Source organism: Vanessa cardui, chromosome 7 (assembly GCF_905220365.1).
Source record: "Vanessa cardui chromosome 7, ilVanCard2.1, whole genome shotgun sequence".
NCBI lineage: Eukaryota > Metazoa > Arthropoda > Insecta > Lepidoptera > Nymphalidae > Vanessa > Vanessa cardui.
In genome coordinates this window covers 10,903,346-10,925,832 of record NC_061129.1, presented here as the reverse complement: position 1 = coordinate 10,925,832, position 22,487 = coordinate 10,903,346, and the positions used below count along the sequence as shown (strand labels likewise).

The window sequence follows — 22,487 nt, the reverse complement described above, 5'->3', positions numbered from 1 at the left end:
TGTATGACCATGTCATATGTATGGGCGACTTAAACACTTGTTTATTAAAGAATAATTCTAGAGCACAAAAGTTAAAAACGCTAACGTCATCACTTAATTTAAACATTCTCCCCATGTCCTCTGCAACACACTATTTTCCCAACAGTAGACCAACTCTAATTGATGTAATTGTCGTCTCTAACCCTAATTTTGTTTCCTCCCACGGTCAAATGACTGCTCCATTCTCGTACCACGATTTGATTTTCCTCACTTACAAAGTGCGTCCTACTAAGGTCAGAGGCAAAATTTATCTTCTGCGCGATTTTAAGCATATGGACCTGGATCGTTTGAGAGAGGATGTGAAATGTATTGACTGGTCGTCACTATTATCAGCTAATGATATTAATGCCATGGTTGAATCACTAACTACTGAGCTGATTAGAATATTTGATAAACATGCACCCGCTCGACCAGTACGGATGAAACATGCACCTGCTCCCTGGTTAACGCCAGTGATCAGAAGAACTATGGCTAAACGTGACAGAGCAAAAGCTCGACATAAAAAACTACCATCAAAGGAAAATCTTGACGAATACAAAAAACTTCGTAACATCTGCAACAGAATGTGTAGGGATGCTAAACGCCGCTATATTCACAGTAGACTTCAGAATACTTCCCAAGCGCAAGTTTGGGGATTCTTACGGTCATTAGGTGTGGGCAAAACCACGGATAGCTTTCAAACTACCGTGGACCTCAATGAACTAAATCAGTACTTCAGCACGCCACCTATAACATTAGATCCTGACACTAAGTCTGCTACACTTTCGTATCTATCTAATCTTGTTCCACCAGACCTGCCCCCTTTCACTTTTGAACCAGTCTCGGAGGAAACTGTTAAGAGGAATGTCCGATCTATCTCCACAAAAGCCATCGGTAGCGATAATCTTAGCCTGGATATGATACTTCCTGTGCTGGAGGATATTGCACCTGTGATCACTCACATTATTAATTTCTCACTTTCGTGCAATATCTTCCCAACACTCTGGAAGAACGCCTACGTTTTCCCGCTACCGAAGACCTCCAATCCTTCCTCTTGTTCTCAATACCGTCCCATATCTATACTGCCTATCCTATCAAAAGTCCTAGAATCTATAGTTCACAAACAACTGTACTCCTACTTTACCATCAACAACCTCATGTGTCCTTTCCAATCCGGTTTCCGTCCATCACACAGCACCGTTGGAGCACTGCTGAATATAACCGAGGACATTCGGTATGCTATGGATAACACCAAGCTTACTGTAATTGTTCTGTTAGACTTTAGTAGTGCTTTTAACTCTGTAGATCTTGACATTCTTCTTGGTACCCTCCGAGCGGTTAATATTTCTTCCTCTACCATAGATTGGTTTCACTCTTATCTTTTCGGGCGCCGGCAGTGCGTGAAAACAGAAAATTCATCGTCTGATTGGTCTAACTTATCTGCCGGTGTTCCTCAAGGCGGCATACTCTCTCCACTTCTCTTTTCTGTTTTCATTAATAACATTTCACGTGTCATCTCTTCTCCCTTTCATCTGTATGCAGATGACTTACAGCTGTATCGTCATTGTCAGTTGTGTGAGTTGTCTGAGACTGTTGACTGCCTAAACGAAGACCTCTTGGCTGTTCAGTTATGGGCCAAATCTTTTGGCTTACTGGTTAACCCTGCCAAATCACAAGCAATGATCATTGGTAGCAGTAGGCTAAGAAATAAAATTGACTGGCCATCTGTGCCCTGTATCAAGTATGCTGGGGTTCCAATAGCCTATCATGATAATGTAAAAAACTTGGGCCTGATCATTGACTGCAACATGTCTTGGACGTCTCATCTCAACGATGTTAGTAAACGTATGCATTTCACGTTTCACTCTCTCAGACGTCTCCAATATTTTCTCCCTTTCTACACCAAAATTATGCTCGCTCAATCTCTTCTTCTCCCTATTCTCGACTACGCTGATGTTTGCTTTTTGGATGTGACAGAGGAACAGCTTAATAAGTTAGAGCGCTTACAAAATCTTGCTATTCGCTTTATTTTCGGGCTACGTAAGTACGACCACGTGTCTCTTTTCCGCGCTCAACTTAAATGGCTGCCTATCCGATTTCGCCGTGATATGCACATTCTTTCGGTCCTTTTCAATATTCTCACAAACCCTAATATTCCTGAATACCTCAGCTCCCGCCTCAACCTGCTTCCTCCTTCAACCCGCTCCAGGCGTTCTTGTATCACTATGATGCTCGATGTGCCTCGGAGTAACAGCAAATTTCGACTTCAGTCGTTCACAGTACGAGCTCCGCTACTATGGAACAAACTTCCTAAATACATACAGGACAGCACTACTATCGATATGTTTAAAAAACGATTAAGACAGCATTTCCTGACACAAGTTTACCCTTCATCATAAACTTTGATATTAATACGTGTATATCTATGTATATTATATATATCTATATATATCTATATATGTATATATATATTATATATATGTGTATGAATGTGTATTTATATAAATATTTTTTTATAAGTAATTATGTGTGTAATAAATAGAAGTATATTTTTATTTGCTATCCATTATATATAAATATATCAAATCTATCTTATTTTAGTCTGCACTACATTGCCCGCTGATTGACTCTTATCACTCACCTCCATAGGTTGACTGGAAGAGATCTCTTTTAGAGATAAGTCCGCCTTTGCTCATGTTTTTTCTATTTTATTATTTTCTGTAATGTCTTTTTAGTGCAATAAAGAATATATATATATGTATACAAATAATACAAAATTTTACAACAACAACAACAGCCTGTAAATTCCCACTGCTGGGCTAAAGGCCTCCTCTCCCTTTGAGGAGAAGGTTAGGAACATATTCCACCACGCTGTTCCAATGCGGGTTGATGGAATGCACATGTGACAGAATTTCCATGAAATTTGTCACATGCAGGTTTCCTCACGATGTTTTCCTTCACGATGTTTTCCTTCACCTGAGCACGAGCTAAATTATAAAGACAAATTAAGCACATGAAACAGCGGTGCTTGCCTGGGTTTGAACCCGCAATCATCGGTTAAGATGCACGCGTTCTAACCACTGGGCCATCTCGACTCTTACTGAACAAAATTTTACATTCATATCGATGGAAAAAACTTTTAAAGACCATATTTTTCAAATGTTCACCTTCTTTTTCTATCTTGAAAAAAAAACTATAATATCCCTTTGAACCTTACAGTAATGTATGTATGATTGCAAACATTACAATACAGAAACACAAAAAAAATGTGTTTCAAAATACGCTAACGACATGAACATTGATCGTTTTGTAAACTTATTGTTAGTGTCAACGAGCTATCGGATTGTGTGACAAAAGCAAATGGATGATAAATTGAGGAAGAGCGTTGAGCAGTAGCGAGTTTAAACAGCCATTGGCTTTGTCTGATGTTCTCATTATTGTCATAATAATGTATATAACACTTTACTAAAAATGTGAAATAAAATGCTATTATGCTTACTTTACTTTTAAATTTGTATACTGATTGATTGATTAAATCATTAATTTTTAGTCTGTTGCGATGTGTCAAAAAGGGTAATTGCGTACATTTACAAATTGTAATAAAGTGTACTCGTATGCTTTTCCTCGATAAACTATTCTTATGCATATATACGAAGCAGAAACGGTAGCTAGTAAATATATATTAGATACTTTAGCATAGTTTCAAGGCGATAAGATTTTTTTAGGAAGAGGAATTGAATAATTTCATGGGAATCTAAACACCGAGAAAATAAAAAAAAAATGATAACGCATTTAAAAAGGATTTAAAAAAAGGTCAAATACAAATTGTGAAAATATAGACAACAATAATAGTGAAAACATCGGACTTATGAGGTCACACCCACGCGATTGAAACTTTGACCCGTGATATCTAGCAAAAAATATTCCGCTTAAAAAATATGTACATAAACAATAGTTACATTGGCGGCTGACCTATTTGTGCAGCACATGTTTCTCATTTTGATAACAACGACACAACAATCTATGATTCAAATTGTTAAAAATATTATGTAATTTTAAAATACAACCCTATTATTATACAAAATATTATCATACAAAATATTTTACGGAATTATGGTATCAAATTTACTAGCTGCATGCACAAGGCTCCAATTAAAATAAAAAAAGAAACACTCCAGCAAAGCAAATATTTTTTGTTATCTGTGTATTTTTAATTGTCGCAGGTTTGCTTTTGTTCCTGATGTTTTTTAAATATCCAGTCTGGATGCATGTTGAAGTTACCTAAGCCTGAACAAAGGCTTGCAAGCAAAAAAAAAGGTTGGCGGGAAAACCTAACTAATCCCCATTTAATGGTACTTATCACGACAAACTACATAATAGCCAAGCAAATCATTAATAAAATGTTTTTAATTTCTGTTATGCTAGTATTACAAAAATATCGTAGACAAAGCAATTAAACTGAATTATGTCATAATTTTTTTTTTTAAAAATACGATACGATATAGCAACGTGAACAATTGACGCACTATATTCTTACAATTTGTTTAGATAGAGTTCATTATAATAGTATAACTATTACAATTTTATTACTTTTAATTTTTGAAATAGTTTTTCATTCCTATCTAACATATCCAAAATGAATTTTTATAATTATAAAACCCAAACACATTCATAGTAAAACAATATCAAATCATCTCCATTAACATAGATTGATATAGAAGATTATCTCGTAACAAAGATAAGTTCTCGGCATTTGTTTTATGTAACGCGCTGATGAATAAAATGTCCTCATAGCCGACATCGTTTATGGTGTAAGTGTCTTATATAAATGGTAATGCAACTGTCTATATATGTGTTATAGCGTTCCTGTAACTTAAGGTAAACTATTTGGTAATAAGACTAATCACAACATAAAATTATTTCAATATCAAGTATTTATTATAAATATGTAACAGCAAACAAAATATTTGAAAATAATTTTCCAGTTTTTCTTTACACAATTTATTAGGATGTAGAAATACAGGACAAGTATTTATATTTCTTTAATAAAAAAAAAATTTAAGACATTATACAAACCGATATTTTTAATTTCTTAGTTTTAAATCAAAATAAAATGAATGACATATCTTTTAATTATAAAACGTATAAAAGTGTTTAACTTTAATCAATAATTTGGCGTAAATTAAGAAATAACTATCGAAATTATTTCAAGTAGGAATACAAAAATAAACACTATAAAATACTACTACACTATAAAATAATTACAATCGTAATCACGTAATTCATTTATAAACGTAGTAAACGATCTTAAGCATTACCAATAAATATTTTATCATATAATATAAATAAAAGAAACAATCTTCTATTTTGCTCAGAATAAATTAAAATCTGAAATTTGTTCTAGTCAAAATTGAAGAATATAAATATATCGTAAAAATATAAAGATCAATTCAATGAATTATTTAAACCAATGAACATTGATATAATGGACTATCATATCGCATTTAAGTACTATTTTTGATTAAGTGTATCAGGTTTATTGATGTTATAAAAAAATAAAGTTGTAAACAGGTCAATTTTTTGTATGAAAGTATATTTAGCTGTGTTACCTCAGGTATACATATATGAGATTGTATTCATCATCACATCATATGTCTATCACACATTTATTTATCACTGTCTTTGACTAATTTAAAAAAAATATATACATATAAAAAATTAAAATTGACCCGTTTACATCTTTTATTGTAGATGTGTGATGTGCGTGATGATAAATACAATATCACACAAAGCTTACCTCAGCTTTGTTTGAGATTGTATTGTTTCGATGAGGATACGTGAATTATTATTATTTAATTAAATATAATCTTACCTTCCCAAAATATATTATCGCTTATCGCAAAATATATAATCGCTTATCGCTCGTCTTACTGATCTTATCAGTAAGTTAATCAAGCTTACAACTGAATACTTGGGCAAAAGAGCACGTCATGAGCAATAGGCACGATTCGAAATGATACCGTTTGCATTTTATCTCGTAAAAGATTTGAACAGTTTTTATTTTGTTAATTAACGCACACATTCATAATTAAATATTATTATTTAGTTCGGACGTTTACAAACCGACAGTAGATTCTGATGCTGATATATTATTACAGTTCTAAGTTATTATAATATAAAAAAAGCATTGATAACTTTTTTTATGACATGTAGGCGGACGAGTAAATGGGCAACCTGATGGTAAGTGGTTACCGCCGCCCATAGACAAAGGCGTTGTATGAAATATTAATTACTTCTTACATGACTAATGCGCCACCAACCTTGGGAACTAAAATAAAATAATATAATAAATATTCGTAATATAATCATGATCGCATTTTACATGTTTAAGAATAGAATCAAGTCTTACCATATTTAAAAAATATCAATACAACGAATTAGATATTTTTTCCGCATCGATATGTGATTAATAAAAAATATAATACTGGTTCCTTCTCGTAATTACACACGTAGCAATTGCTATAAAAATTTGCTTATAAAACTACTATAACAATTTTTTATTTTAGAATATCATTTAATTTATTTATCTTATAAAGGAACCCAATTACAAGCCGTAAATCATTTTTTTATGAAACAAAACTATTAGATCTTCACAGATATGAACGACAACTATTAGACGATAATCGTAAATTATTTTAAATTACATTTACTTAATTAAAATTAATTATACACAAAATATGTGTGTAACATTTATTGCTAATTATGCCTTTTTTATATTTACTTAAATTTAATCGCTAAATTCATCATAAAATGTATAAATGCACATACATTCATATATTTTAATTCAACCAGAAGGCATAAGACATAATGTTTATAAGTGTTGACCATTGACGCATACATATATAATACTACATATCCATATAAGGCAATGGGTGTTGACGTATTACGTGGGTCCACAATATTCTTGACGTGTACCTTAGACATATTATGTAAAGTTCATTGATCATATATTATAGTATCCTTTACATGGATACTAAATAAAATTGAATAGTTAATTTTATAGAAGGTATACTACGAAGGCATCACTTCTATGATAAACACAAAATCATGACGAAAGATAGAGAATCAAACTATCATTCCGTTGAAACGAAATCTAAAATATTCGTTGAAATATCGACTATTCGTCCACATTCGCACAAGGCATTGAGACAGTGACCTCGATTAATTGTCTATGTTGAAAAAAATACTTATGTAACATAGCATTAACCTATTATTTTATTAATATATTTGTCAATTATTGAATTGACAAATTTATTAAAAAAATAAAAACAGAGGTATAATTAGCATCAATATAAAGTAAAGGTTACATGCAAAATTTTTGTTTACATATTTTTTAAAACATAACGTAATGTAGAAAAGCAATAGTTTATTAATGTTTTGATTTTGACACAGTCACAATTTTATAAGTTATACAGACGTGAAAAAATCGTGGATTTAATACTTGTTGACTTCCTTCCATGCAGGATATATTATGTATATATATAATTGTATATAACTAACATGTCTGTATTTTTAAATGTTGGTAATGAGTTTCTTGCCGGTTCTTCTTGGTAGAATCTACTTTCCGAACCGGTGGTAGCTTCAATTAAAATAGTTTTTAAATGACGATTCAAAAGTGCGTGTAAAAGCCTAATTGAATAAAGTGATTTGAAGTTTACAACTTTATACTCTTTATATTTTAAACTGTACTAATACGTAAATGTAAGAGAAAAATTAATGTTTTTTTTAGTAATGTCAATTAACTTCGTAAAGTGTTTTTTGTTGTTATTGTTTTTTTTTTATGTATTGACAAAACATCTCGATGGCCACTAATTAATGATCATATGTATGTAGGTATAGATGTCAATGTGGTCGTATATTTTTAGTTTCACAATAGAGCTATAATTTTATATCTATACATCTGCACGTGCAATAGTTCAATGACCTTTCAATTTTGGCCTACATCCAGATATGTGGTGCTCTGTTCGATTTGATTACCTCTATGGATTTAAATGTACTCCACAAAGATTACTGAAAACAGTATTTACACTCCGGTGCTAATATAACTCAATATATATTTGTCATAATACATGTTGAGGGTGTATTCTCGTATTCCACGTGTGACACAATTCGCGTTCCACAGCATCAATGCGACAAAACTTTATCGTTTCAAAACCTCGTTATTCCATAATTGGATACTAGAGATGTTGCTCGCAACTGCCCACGTGTAGCTCTCGGCTGTGTCCACAAAACAACCGCTTCTTTGTATCAAATACTCGTGTGACCCTTGCAGGATATCAAACTTATGATTATTTTATATTAATCGATTCAAAATCGTTACATCGTATAAAACAAAGTCGCTTATTACTGTCTCTATGCATGATTAGATATATAAAATTACGCAACGGATTTTGATGCGGTTTTAATTAATAGATACGAGTGATTTGAGAAGTTTTTTTTTTGTATATAATACATGTATAATATAGTAAGCAAACAGAAAAAATCTGTAGTATTTTTAGTATCAGCATTGCACCTGTGCGAAGCCAGAGTGGGTCGCTAGTCTTATATAAAAGTAAAATCCCCATTTCAATATTTTTCCAATTAACTACATTAAAATATACTTTTTCCCGAATTTGTTTGCTCTAGTTGTTGTAAAAAAATTCCTATTGATCTTTATCCTGATAACATCATTTTTTTTATTTCTTCACAGCTGGGTTCCGTTAGCTACGGTTATGAGCAAGATGCCATGTCCTGATATTGATTGATAATATCAGCACAGATGTAGAGCTTGCATATGTACATACATATTCAACTTCCATATAACAACTTCTTACACTATCAAATCACCGAAAGACATGAAAATTAATAGCTTTTGCTCGAATTAAAGCCACTCATCCTACAAACAACACAATATATTAATGATGATTGGCGGTTAAATTAATACATCAAAAAGTAAATATATCTAAATCGTTTGTTTGTATTTGACTCACCGAGACGCTAAGCGACCCAAACAACTTGACAAATCATATGTTAGATAAGTGAAAATACGCTACTGTTACGGCTTAAAATATCAGGACGTCCGTTTTATTTATAGTGATAAGAAACCTAGTTTGTATAATCAGCTTACATGGGGTAAGATAGAGAATAAATATGATTATATGAAGTAAGGATTAGACATTGGTCTTTGTATATGGGGACATGAGCCCATGTATTTCGAGACAGTAATAATTTCATGGACTACTACTAAAATCGTTATATTTTTCTAGATAATTATAATAAAATAGCTTTATTTATTCCACAAACATAAATTGTAAACAACAAATTTAGTAAATAAAAATAAATTAAAATATTTTAATTTGTGGACCCCCTCAGGATAAAAGCATAAAATTGAAGGATAAAATTGGAGGAGCCAATGAATCCCATTTGGTTCTGTTTTTGGCAGAGGTCATCCAGTCACTTTCTGCGTAGGCCACAATCTCGTCCTGCAACCGAGCGAACGGGCAACATCTCCTTCTAGCGCCAGCGCCAATTTTTCAAGATACAATGACCCAATTTAATTGAGGAATTACTAGTATTCCCATTCACTCCTCAGAAAGTTTACCACTTGGTTTTTGGTGTGGGGTCATTAACCCACAAATCCTGAACCGATCCTGCGACTTCTTACATCACTAGGCGGACTATAAATTATTGCACTAATGACCTTTGAACTCATAAAAAGAACAAGCTTAAATTTATTCGAACAATAACATATTTCAAAACTTTACGAGCACTTTTATATATTCTTTTCTATTACATGGTCGCAATTTTTTACAGATATGAGTTATCTATAATAAAATTGCCGTATTTTTTATGATGGTCCTACTGTCACCGGGTCAGGTCGGAGAGTCATTACTTTAAGATAAATGTTTTAAAGTTGTATATCGTCTTGGCTTACATTTGAACTACGAAAGTGTGTCACGTAAAAATCTAACATTTTGGAATTAAAACATTCTCGGGTCTTAAACATTATTATAATATAAAAAAGTAAATTTAATCATGTGTAACATACGAACTTTAGTTAAATAATTAAATAATAACCTAACCTATTAAACTTAACTTAGTTAGCTTTAGTTAAGTTTAATAGGTTACGTTAGACGGACATTAGTATACTAGACATAAAAAAGTATACAAACAGTATTACTAATTACTAAATTAGTTTAAACTGCATTTTTGAACACCTTTTACAATAACCGTATCCAAATACTGGATAATTTCTACATATTACATTATACATTTAAAACCACAATTAGAATAACCACGCGTACTACAACGTACGTTCGATGCAAATTGACATTAACAATATCCCCAAAAAATATTGTAATATTTTAATAAGTAACTTGATCAAAGTTTAAACAAAATGATAGGTATATTAAGCAAATATATGTATATTATAACATAATAATTTAATAATATTATAATAATTACGCAAACGTTATTTATATCATGAATCATATCAATGACGCCGTTTTCAGGTAACATATTTAATCTTAAGAATACTTTTACGTCAATTAAAACTACATAATATGACAGTATATATATCACATCGCTCAATTTTAATTACATATGTGTGCGAAAAAAAAGAACGCTCAACAAATTGTGTTTAAATAAATAGATCTGTTACGTGTTTATTTGTGAACTATGTAATAATTACACAGTTTATGTTATAAAAAACCAGGCATGTATGTTATGCGGAACACAGTTGGCTGTGAGCGCGAGTAAATCAACGCTGGGCTCATTGACCTCGTACGCACTTCTTAGGTCAGGTGCACGCAGAATGAGTCGTAACCTTCAATACATACCTCATGAATAACCAGAATGAATCAAGCTTAGATTACACTATATGTTAAATTTATAAGTGAATTATAGTAACGTTATAACTAATTACTCGAGGGGGCGTTCGCAGAAATGTGTGGATTGTTTACACTACATATTCATACATTCATCGCTTAACGTATTCGATTTTTGTTGAAATGACATAACCTAATTTAATTTATCAAAATCGGATACGGTATTCAGAATAAGAATAAAGCTGATATCTAGACCACACCGAACGGCATTATTAGTACAGCGAAGTATTAGTTTTGATCCAAAGTTGTTTCTAAAATGAACATGCTGATGACGCCATGATCAGCCATTGGAAATACCCTATATAAGGTCATGTTAAATGCTCCCCTTCAAGGAAATTGTAACAAGAATGAGAATAAGTAATTAAGTATGACATCGATCAAAATGCAAGATTGCGAGAATGATGATTCGATTCTAGGCTGTTACTCGTAAAACATTATATCTTCCAAGTAAGGCTTACTTTTATGATAGGTAATTCGAGCGCGAAGCCTAGTGTCAGTGATTTTATTTATAGATCCGCTCAAAACTTTTTTTAGTATTTGCCGTTATGGCGGTCAGTGATAAGGAAAAACTATTATTTTGTATTATAATGCTTAAATCGAACCAATTCTCGATTATATCGAACTTAAACCTTTTTACAACTGGTAATTATTATTAACTGATTAACTAGATTAGTAGTAAATATTGCATCTCAGCAAATATTATACAACTTCATTGAAGACAATTGGTTGAACAAGAACAACAACGTAACGCTTGACAACATAGTAAATGGGAATTAAATGACAATATTTACAAAAAAGAATTTGATTTTTGACCCCTATTATAAACTAAATGCATATAACGCCATCTATTGACCAATAGCCAAAACATATATTTCATCTTATCTTCACCAACAATATTTTTATTCAACACTAGATGGCGCGCTAAGTAATTAGTTCGCAGGCAAGACAACTGGTAAGCGCGAATTTATAGCATCAAGAAGATTCCGTATAAGTCTTACAAATTTTAAATTGATATGTTTTGGTAAATACCTAATTCATAATTAAATTTTAAACCTTTTTGTTGCAACAATTTTTATTCAGACATAACATTAATTTAATAAAAAAACAAAAAGTGTGTGACTGCCAATTACGAATTTACTGTCACACATAATTAAAAGTAATGGTTGGTACATCGTATTCATATATCAACCGGTTTTGCAGCTTTATTATGCAGAGATCGTACAGATTCGCCCAAACGGCAGTAATATATTAATTATTAGGCAGTAGTTATTAGTGAAGAAGAATAGATTAGTTTGTTTAAAAAAAAAACAGTAAATAAAAATATACAATTTTATGATAATTTGACGAGAAAACTGACGCATCACAATTTGTCAAAAAAGTGGATATTGATTGATGAGCGATTGAGTGAGATCTTACGAAGTATTTCAATTGTAATTTTTCAACTTATTCTAACATGATGAAATTCTAAGGCATTGAATAAGTGAATAGATCTTATAGCCAATTACAGCATTAGTTACAAAACTGAGAATATTCATCGATTATACTCCATAATTATCGATATACTATCTATTAATCTGATCGGTATAGTTACACACGAAACTGGAAAAAGGGATTATGGTAGACTTTTACGGCTGGATTACCTGGTGTCAAAGAATTTTTGGTTTTGCTTATCCTATTGGGTTGATCCCCATCCCCATCCTATTGGGATGGTTGATATACAGGTTTTGGAAACGTAGGACATTGATTGATTGATAGACAGAGAAATACATATTTTACTTATTTAAAAAAAAGCTATTAAAGTAATGAGACAGCAAAAAACACAACAATATAAAAAACAATGAATAAGTATTCATATAGTTACCGAGTTATTTCATCGCATACTCAAAATGACAAGATGCCAATCTCCGTAGCGCTCGGGCGAGACGACGCGTCGTGCAAACGATCTTTTTTTTTTATTGTCATTAATGCAAACTGGAAGGTCTTATAATTATTTTCAAGAAATTATTCATCGGATTTCGTAAAAAAAGTTAATCGGCTTGTCTATTATACCACGGATATTTGTCAAGACACTATAAATAGCTCCAACAAACATACTATGTAAATATTATACGCTTCTTAAAAGTTTTAGAAAATATTGAAAAAATTAAAAAAGTGCTCTGCGAAAAGACCTGGTACTCTATTATTAGGTTCTTAATACTTTTGTCTATTTTTTTATATAAAAAAAATTCAATATTGTTTTCTGTACGTAATGTTTCATATTATGCTTTAGATATGCCTGCTCCTTTTTTGGTAACAACAAATAACCGTCACTAAAAGCATGCGCGCCAAGAAGAGAAAGAAAGGCAGGAAAGAAAATAGGAAGAAAGATTAAGAAATACATTTTTAAATATCGAAGTAACTATTAAAATAAAATCTTAAGGTGATTATGTTGTTATGCAAATTTGTCAATAACTTGTCTCTGAATTCAGCATCCCTTTATCTGTTGCCAGCACCGACCGGCCACATAGCAACGTGTTTTCAAACACTGACCGATTCGAGTTGACGTCAAAGTCTATTTTTTATGCCCATGTAAAACTCTATGGATGCACTAATAGATTATATTTCATTTATTTATTGTATAATTATACAATTATGTGAAGCTGCATCTCTTCGTAAATAATCCTGCCGGGGTCCATTACTAAAATATATCGAGTGTTTCTTTGTAATTAATTCGAAAATTTGAATCATTTCCATTCAAGAAATTTCCTAACGAGAAAATATTTTATAAATAGCCGTAGTACCTACATTGGGGGTAAATGTTAAACGGCAGGTGTATTCGACTCGGCGTTAGTACGTTTAAGTAATGTATAAATCAACACGGATGCTCGGTCGAGCGTACAGTTCTATTGTAAGCGCGTTCGCCGCCATACCACTTGCTCAAGTGTATTCCTGGATTCCACTCGTATACCGCTAAAGTGACATTTCGTTCGTTAAAAAATGGCTAAAAGTGAGTAAAATTATTACTGCTATTAACAATTCAAATTTAAACTTGGAATGTGATCATAAAATTATTTTTAAAATATTTTTTAACTAATATTCGTTATCTCGAAATATCATTGCTAAATTGCAAATTACAATATGTATATGTATGGCACGCAATGTTTTGTGCTCGTTCAGGTCAGCCGATTAATTGTTTTGTCTGGTGAACTAGTAAATTATTTGTGATTAGTGCAATACGAGCAGAATATTTTTATAACATAGCATAATACTGTTTTTTTTTTTTTTTAATACGAGGCTTTATTGTTGCATTCAAATATTCATCATCGTCAAATAAACAATAATTAGTATTCTGAAACATCATATAGAAGTAACATCAATTTAAAATACACAACAACAACAACAACAAATATACATTGTTTTCTGTAAACAACTTTTCTAAGCACTGAAATTTATGTCATTTTAAATATTACGAAATATTTACGTAAAAAATTAACAAAAAAAATACAAACAACGGCGATGTTGAATATAATTTATCTACTGACGAATTTATGCGTCAAATCAAGCAAGGTTGCCAAAGACCGGCAGAATCGGAACGTAATAACATTCCGATTGTACATAAATATACTATACACTAAATGTAACATTGTCTCACGATTAGTAATCATATTACCTACACAACAATAACACCATAATTTCACCAATATTTTTCCAAAAGTCATCTTCCCCTCATTTAATTAATTATTTTAACACATTTTTATTCATAAAAATCAACGACTAAAATATGCATTTCAAATGAAATGACTTTTCTAATTATGAAAATTAAAAAAAGGTTTTAATTGTAAATTTCCAAGTTAAGTGTTAGAAAATATTGTAGCGAAGGTTGAATATGAGGAAGGTTCAAGTGGATTTATTATATTTACAGTTAAAAAACAAGTCTATATTTATACGGCGTACTGTTTGCAGTTTGAGTGGACAGACAGCTTTGTTATTTAAACTCTTAAAGCATAGTTAAATGACTTGTCTCTTGATTAATTCAGGAAAAATCGGAAAATACTGTGACAAATACATCCAACACCATTCATCTCTATCGTATTAACAAAACGACCATGTCATGGCATAATGAGTAGGCATATAATTCGCTTATTCGTGAGTCACAAAATAAACTGAACGATGCAATAAAATAATATGAATAATAAAATAAGTAGATGCAATAATAAAATAAGTAGTGATACGTACTAAACTACTATTAAACATACTACAACATCAAAAACTAAAATCAATAGTCTTTTGAACAAAAACTGTTATTTATTATTCAAATGTAATTTATTGTCAATTTTTTTTGGCTTTTTTTTTTGCTACAAAGGCATAATTATCTCGCATGTGTCACGTGCTAATCAATTTATATTACGTAAATATTAAAGACTGCTGACTGGATTATAGTAAGGAAGAGGATAATGTCAACATAATTTGATGCTTGAATAGACCGTATACGGTATAGTTTTTGTATAATACTATTAGCTCTATAATATTTGCAGTTGCAATCCTAACCTTAGTAAGTATAGTGTTCCTGTTTGAGAAATGTTTGAACACGTGTTATAGGTAGGGACGTTGTTTTTTTTATTCTCAAGTTTGGTACGCCATACATGATGTAAGAAATGGTAAATATTTCATATAAAGCTAATGTCTAGAGGCGTTGGCGTCCATTAACCACCAGGAGGTCCATTTACTACTCTGCTTACAAATGTATATGTATATATCGTCGACAGATACAGATACAGATACATATTGTCATAGCCACTCATAAATTTGTATTTAAAGTTTTAATTATTTAAAGTCTAATCTTTAGTTTTTACTGTTGACGGTTTATCACTTTCTGTGAAACAAACAATAGAGTCACACATTAAATAAAAATGTAATAAAAAATATCACTATAATTTCCACTATTAAATAGTGTCTATTTTAAGAAAAAAAAAATCTGGAATCACTAAACATAATTATTTAAAAAAAAAACAATACATTTTGATATTATAAAAATAATTTTGCATTATTTCATGTTCATATTTATTTAAAATATTTACACAAGTGCGTGTCGTGGCCATTGCACATAAAAAACCGTTAAATACGCACCACTTAAAATAAAATGTCATAGATTATATTTATTGCGTCATCAAATGAAAGAATTCAATATGACTGATGAAAAGAACTTACGATAACAAAAAAAAATATAAAATGAAACTATAAAACGTTTTAATGTTATCATCACTTACTAATAATTTATATTTATGATCTTTAATTTAAACTAAAATAAAGTTAGTTTTCCAAATTGCGGAAAGGACCTGAAAACACAATACACGAACATCCGTGATTGTACCGATTCTTATTTTGTCACTTGTGTATTTTAACTAATATTTTTTATTAAACTAGTCATTCATGTAATATAAATATTATAATGCCTATAATATGAGATGTATGCCTTACATATCGTATCTCATATACTCCGAGTACTTCTGTCTAATTACTTTTTTGTACTTTTAATTTTATTTTAATGAATTTTAAACTTTTATGAGAAATAAAGATCAAATTGTTCGCAGATTAACAATCAAAATGTAACTGAATTATAGTTATAGTACCAAAACGGTATATGTTACCAAATTACGCATTTCCGTTAGCAATTACTGAAATTATTAACCTTGACAGCCAATTTTGGTGATACCTTTAAAATTAAGTTCAATACATATGTATGCTCACCCAGATTAGCTTATATAATGTAGGTAAATTACAAGAGCGTCGTTATTTTGTTACAAAATGTTGCCACGCTTGAAGTAATCGTTTAATATCGCATTCATCGTTCATTATAGACAAACGGACATGAGCAAATCAATTCAATATTATGATTTGAATATACATATGTAAATACATTATTTCGGGTAATTTTTTTAAAACTAGTTGAAAGATAAATCATAGGTAGTTATAGCAAATGGTATTTTTTTAAACAAAATAGGAAATTAAAAAGAACAAATAAGAGAAGTTTATTAGTCTTAGTAATATTGTATCGCACTTTGTGATAAGGTTTTATGCAAGACAGGCTGTGTAATATCACATAACTATCTAACTAACTAACTATTTGTATGGTAACTATTTTTAATTCATATTTGTACATATTTAAGGGCTTAGTGTTAATAAGTCGTATGGCAACACTTACTATTGTTGTGTTCTTGGTGATTTAAATACTACTTACTAAGGGCACAAGGGACATAATGTTTTCTAAGTTGCCGACGCATTGGCTATGTTAGAGATTGTATAAATATGTGCTACGGCACCATTGTCTATAGGCGGTGGTGATAACTTACCATATGGTGAACCTATTGCTCGTTTGCCAATTTTCAATAAATAAAAAATGTTGAACATATTATTTTAAATTCTCTTCGATGAGTTATAGTTGTCGTCGACGGTTTATTAGCAAAATAAACAAAATACAGAAAGTTTAAATATTGTACAAATTCTCGAAGACTTCGCAGGAGTCTTAAGCTTACTTTCAAGTTCCTGGTATCTTTTTTGAATTTTGCTGGATGAACTATCCGAGATTAAAACGATACGTCGCTGTTCTGAATGTGCTATTTACAACCATAAGTTCCTTAGCATTAGCAACGTATATTTTGATTCGAATTAAATTTTTTTCTATAAAAAAAAAAGATTCCGACGAATGATAACCCCCTCCTTTTTTGAAGTCGGTTAAAAATGCTGGACAATACACATGACGGTAGGTGGTCACTACAGACGAACTAAGCAAAGTGGTGGTCATCTTCTTTTAAATGACAAAACAAGGGTGTTAGAAAGAGATAAGTAAGTGTTTACCTGCACATCCGTTGAACAACGTTTATAAGTAAGGTCGTTTATGTTTATTTCCTTAATAAATAATTATTTTTATGAGTAGTTTTCATCTTATCTAGGTGGTTCTTGTTTAATTATAAATTTCTTGACACGATTCTATTAATCATGTTTTTGCAATAAAAAGAAACAATCATTGCTAGCTTCGTTAGGTAGGTAATAAAATTATATAACATTGGCAATGAGACAGTTCATTGGTAGTCATACTGTGTTGTACATACAGTGTAAATACATATACTACACAAGGCATAGTGTGAATGCCTTATTGGTCTAATTATTTATAGATTAGCTTGAAAAGCCGCATATTCTTAGGTTTATGCCTCGAGTCGGTTAAAAAAATCCTCTTACGCTCATGCGTCGTCGTGTCTCTGAGCTCTTTCAGGTCGGATTTGGAGATTATGAGATTAAAGGCAGAGGTATAACGTAAACAAGTTTCCACAGCCCCAGGCTCAAAGGGCCTCATCCGATATTACTACTGCCCCGGAATAGCCCTGATTTTTTAGCGTAAAATTTTAGTCTTGCACCGTTAGCGAATAAAAAGTACACTTGTATTTTAGCACAGCTCGTGCGCTATAATATATTCTGGGTTGCGTAGTAAATTAGAAAAATTGTAAACCGTTACACCTCACTAACTGAAACGAACAACTGCGAGCCCTTGAATTTCAGCCAAAGCAGCTAAATACGAATATTGCATTAGTTAATAACTCCAGAAACATAAAATAATTATTTCATTTTTTTTTCGAATATTTTTTTATTACAAAATAAAAATCGTTAGCAATATTAAACTAAAAATAGACCCTTAGATTCTTATGTTGTAAAATTTTGAGTCAGAATATTTTTTTTTTCCGAATAATACTTAAAATTTATATTTTATTATAACTTATTTTAATTATTTAAGAATATTATATTAATTGTTTTACCATCAGAGTACAAATAGTAACCAAAATTTCACTGTAAATAATTTGAGTACTACAACCATAAGTTCTTGTAGTTAAATGGACGTAATAAACCTGATGATCTACCGGTTTTATGTATATTCCCCCTGTAAACTAGTTCTTATTTTACTATTGAACTATAAAATGTAGGAATGCTATTTTTTCAAGTTCATTTCAATCTATAAATATCCTTCCTCTCTTCAAAGGTGCTTTTAAGATGTGTTCTGGAAAATAATCGGAGTTATATTAAACTTCCATTTAGTTTTCTTCAAAAAAATTCTAAGTTATTTCGCACTTTTATAGACGTAGTACGTTTTGAATTTTGTAGAATTTGTATTTACGATGTTCGTCTATTAACAAACCTAAATTATTTTAACGAATAAATTCAAAGAATATAAAAATAACGCACATACGTGTCGATTCGAATTTTATATATTTATTTATTTAAAAAAAAATTAAGCAGTATAACGTCTACGTCTACCCGTGACCACGAACGCTGTAAAGTGCTCGAAACGTCGGGATGTTAAAAATAATTAATATACGCGATTCAAATCCGTTATAGCTAGTTTTATTTCAGTATAACGTCACCGCAACTTAAAGTGGGAATACTTTAAGAATCACCTTTAGGATATTTTTTTAAAGCGTATTCCACTAAAAGAGTATATCCTGCTGAGCAGCTAAATTTGTTAAATATTTCTATGACATTAATAATAGATTTTCGAATGTTGAAATACAAATATTTTGTATTTCTTTTTTCAGTTTCACAGCACATGCTGTCAGATGTCACAAAATTGCCTGGCGTACAACTCGGAGATTATTTCCTCCAGTTTGAACTGGAAGAGCCGAGGGATTCAGTTCAAGAAATAGCCAGGCGGGAATTGCGGGAGACGCCGGAAATTGTAAAACCGGCTGTTGAAGAACTGAGGCGACTATTGGAAGGTACCGTTAAAGTACTTTTATTGCACTACTAATGTTTGTATGTACCTACTGTACACGTACTTTTATAACAACAAAAAATGGCATTGATGTCTACTAATTATCAAACCTGACAAACGCCTACAACCTACTACTACGAGATATTACATTTTCATTGTGATGCAAATGAAAATAAGCAAGGAACAAGTTATATCTCTTTACTCAGACAATATATAACTTAGGAAATTATTGAAAAACTAAATAAATTCAAATGAGTAAATATATTAATTTAAAATTCTACTTAACGATTGCACAATGGCTATAAATGTCACTTACAACGTTTTTTTTTTTAATATTTTCATTTAAGATCAATGTCAGTTCAAGACCAATATTGTAATTAACATCACACACAATAAAAATTAACATAACTAACAACGACCTACGACACCGAGAAACTTTACACGCCGAGTAACCTACGAACTTAATGATTCATAAAAAATATAGAAATATTAAGATAACACATAGAGAATATTTTAAGCAAATCTTAGTAAAAAAAAAAATACAATTATGAACGATACAGAAATAAAAACGTTGCGTTCGTATTCTTGATCATAAATTTACATTACATTATTTTTTATCAAAAGAACTAAAAAGTTTTTATATTTTTTGTTTGAATCACATACAAATGTGATTGCAATTTTACTGATAATCTTTAAATGTAATCTAAAATCAATTATCAAAATATTTCATACAACAACAACAACAGCCTGTAAATTCCCACTGCTGGGCTAAAGGCCTCCTGGTTTGGAACATATTCCACCACGCTGTTCCAATGCGGGTTGGTGGAATACACATGTGGCAGAATTTCTATGAAATTTGTCACATGCAGGTTTCCTCACGATGTTTTCCTTCACCGCTGAGCACGAGATGAATTATAAAGACAAATTAAGGTTTGAACTCGCAATCATCGCTTAAGATGCACGCGTTCTAACCACTGGGCCATCTCGACTCATATTTATAACATTAATATAGATTAATTAATTAAATAAGTATATCATGTTTTTTATTTTTATTTTAGCGGACAAAGACCTCTTAGTACCACTCGATAGAGACGCTTGGCTCATCAGGTTTTTGCGGCCATGCAAATTCTATCCAGAGAGCGCATATGATTTGGTAAGTACTAAATTTAACTATATTCATATCAATTCAAGACTTCACTAGATATGCCTGTTATTACTGGCATTTTAAGATCCCGAGTTTGTTTTAGGCGTACGTACAAATGTATTTGTATATGTATGATAAACAGTCACGGTCAAACATTAACTATATTTATATCCATTCAAGACTTCAATAGATATGCCTGTTATTACATGCATTTTAAGATCCCGAGTCTACTTAAGACGTTTGTATGTATATGTATAATAAATAGTTAGGGTCAACGCATAAAGATTTAAGTTATCTAAAACTGTATGCATTGAGCTTGACCTTCAGAAGATATTTTTAAATGGGGCCGTATTGATCCCACAAAAACTTGAAGGCCACGAATAGTCTTATGTAGTCGTTCCATCACACAACATTGTCACATTTTTTAATTGACGACATAAATTTTTGTCCACGATTATTTGAATAGCCTATATAAGATTTCAATAATTTGTTTACAGATAAAAAGATACTACGCTTTCAAAGTAAAACATCACAAGCAATACGACGGCCTCACCCCCAGCAAGGAGCAGAATATCTTCAACCAGAACGTACTTCGTGTACTACCCAACCGCGACCAGCTCGGCAGGAGAGTCCTCGTCCTTGAATTAGGGAGTAAGATAATTTAGAATTTTATTTTATGTACAGTTAGATTAAGAAAACCTCCTTTCCTTATCAAGTCATAGACTCTTAGTACCTTTTGAATCTAAATGTCAAATCATTGCGACGCAATTTGTCATTCTCGATCGGTAAAGCAGATTATCGCTCGTACTGAGCACACGAAAATAGATCTTAAGGTGACGTACCTTTTCTTACCCCGACTGTACAATGAAAAATTTAAGAAATATAGAAATGTGTTTTTTTAAATGTAGTTTACAATTACATTTTATTTAAAAACCAACAGTCAATATCTCAATACTAATTACGAGGTTTCATTATCTTAATAACATGAGATGAAAAATATAACATGTACTAGTATACTCAGTGCCCCACGTATTCCTAGCCGATATTTTTTATGTATAAAATATTTAGACACTCGGGTAAGTAGGCCAAATAATCGTAAATGGTCATCACGACGCATGCCTAACTTGGAAACTAAGATGCTATGCCCCTTGTGCCTCTAATTACAATTGCTTAGTCACCATTCAAATCTAAACGCAACAATATATTCTCATTGATAATATTAGTTTAGAACCTACCTAGAGAGATTCTCACAAAGTCCTACGAAACCAATTAAATAAAAAAAGATGAAATCGTGATGATACTATAATTAAATTTACATCAACTATTCATATTATTTAATGTTGAAAATGAGTTCATGCACCATAATACACGTGGCATACGTCATCAAAACTATAAAATAACAAGGTGCGAAAGATAATCGCTGCACAGATTATTGACTAGTCTGCACAAAATACACGACCATTAAAATTATTCAAATTAACCTTTTTATATTTAACATATACTTAGAAGTCACGTTACATCATAATTGATCCATATAATCATTATTACATCTTTGACCCAGTGTACATGGTTTTTCTAATAATAAATTACCATTGCTTGTTCTTACTAAATAATCATTATATCGAATGAAAAAAATATTTTTTTTATGAATTTATTGTTAAAT

At 31.2% G+C, this 22,487-nt stretch overlaps 1 protein-coding gene across 2 annotated transcripts in view; it reads left to right on the top strand.

Moving 5' to 3' along the window:
- Nucleotides 1-22,487, top strand: part of LOC124531156 (clavesin-1) — a 30,171-nt gene that overhangs the window by 5,472 nt on the left and 2,212 nt on the right. Inside the window, exons 1-4 of one of the 2 annotated variants that reach the window (XM_047105628.1) lie at nt 13,772-13,929; nt 19,505-19,684; nt 20,739-20,833; nt 21,322-21,475. In XM_047105628.1, the coding sequence (XP_046961584.1) occupies nt 13,920-13,929; nt 19,505-19,684; nt 20,739-20,833; nt 21,322-21,475 (439 nt within the window). In that variant the 5' untranslated portion in view covers nt 13,772-13,919. Of the gene's footprint in view, nt 1-13,771; nt 13,930-19,504; nt 19,685-20,738; nt 20,834-21,321; nt 21,476-22,487 lie in introns of those variants that run through there. The other variant, XM_047105627.1, reaches the window with a different exon arrangement.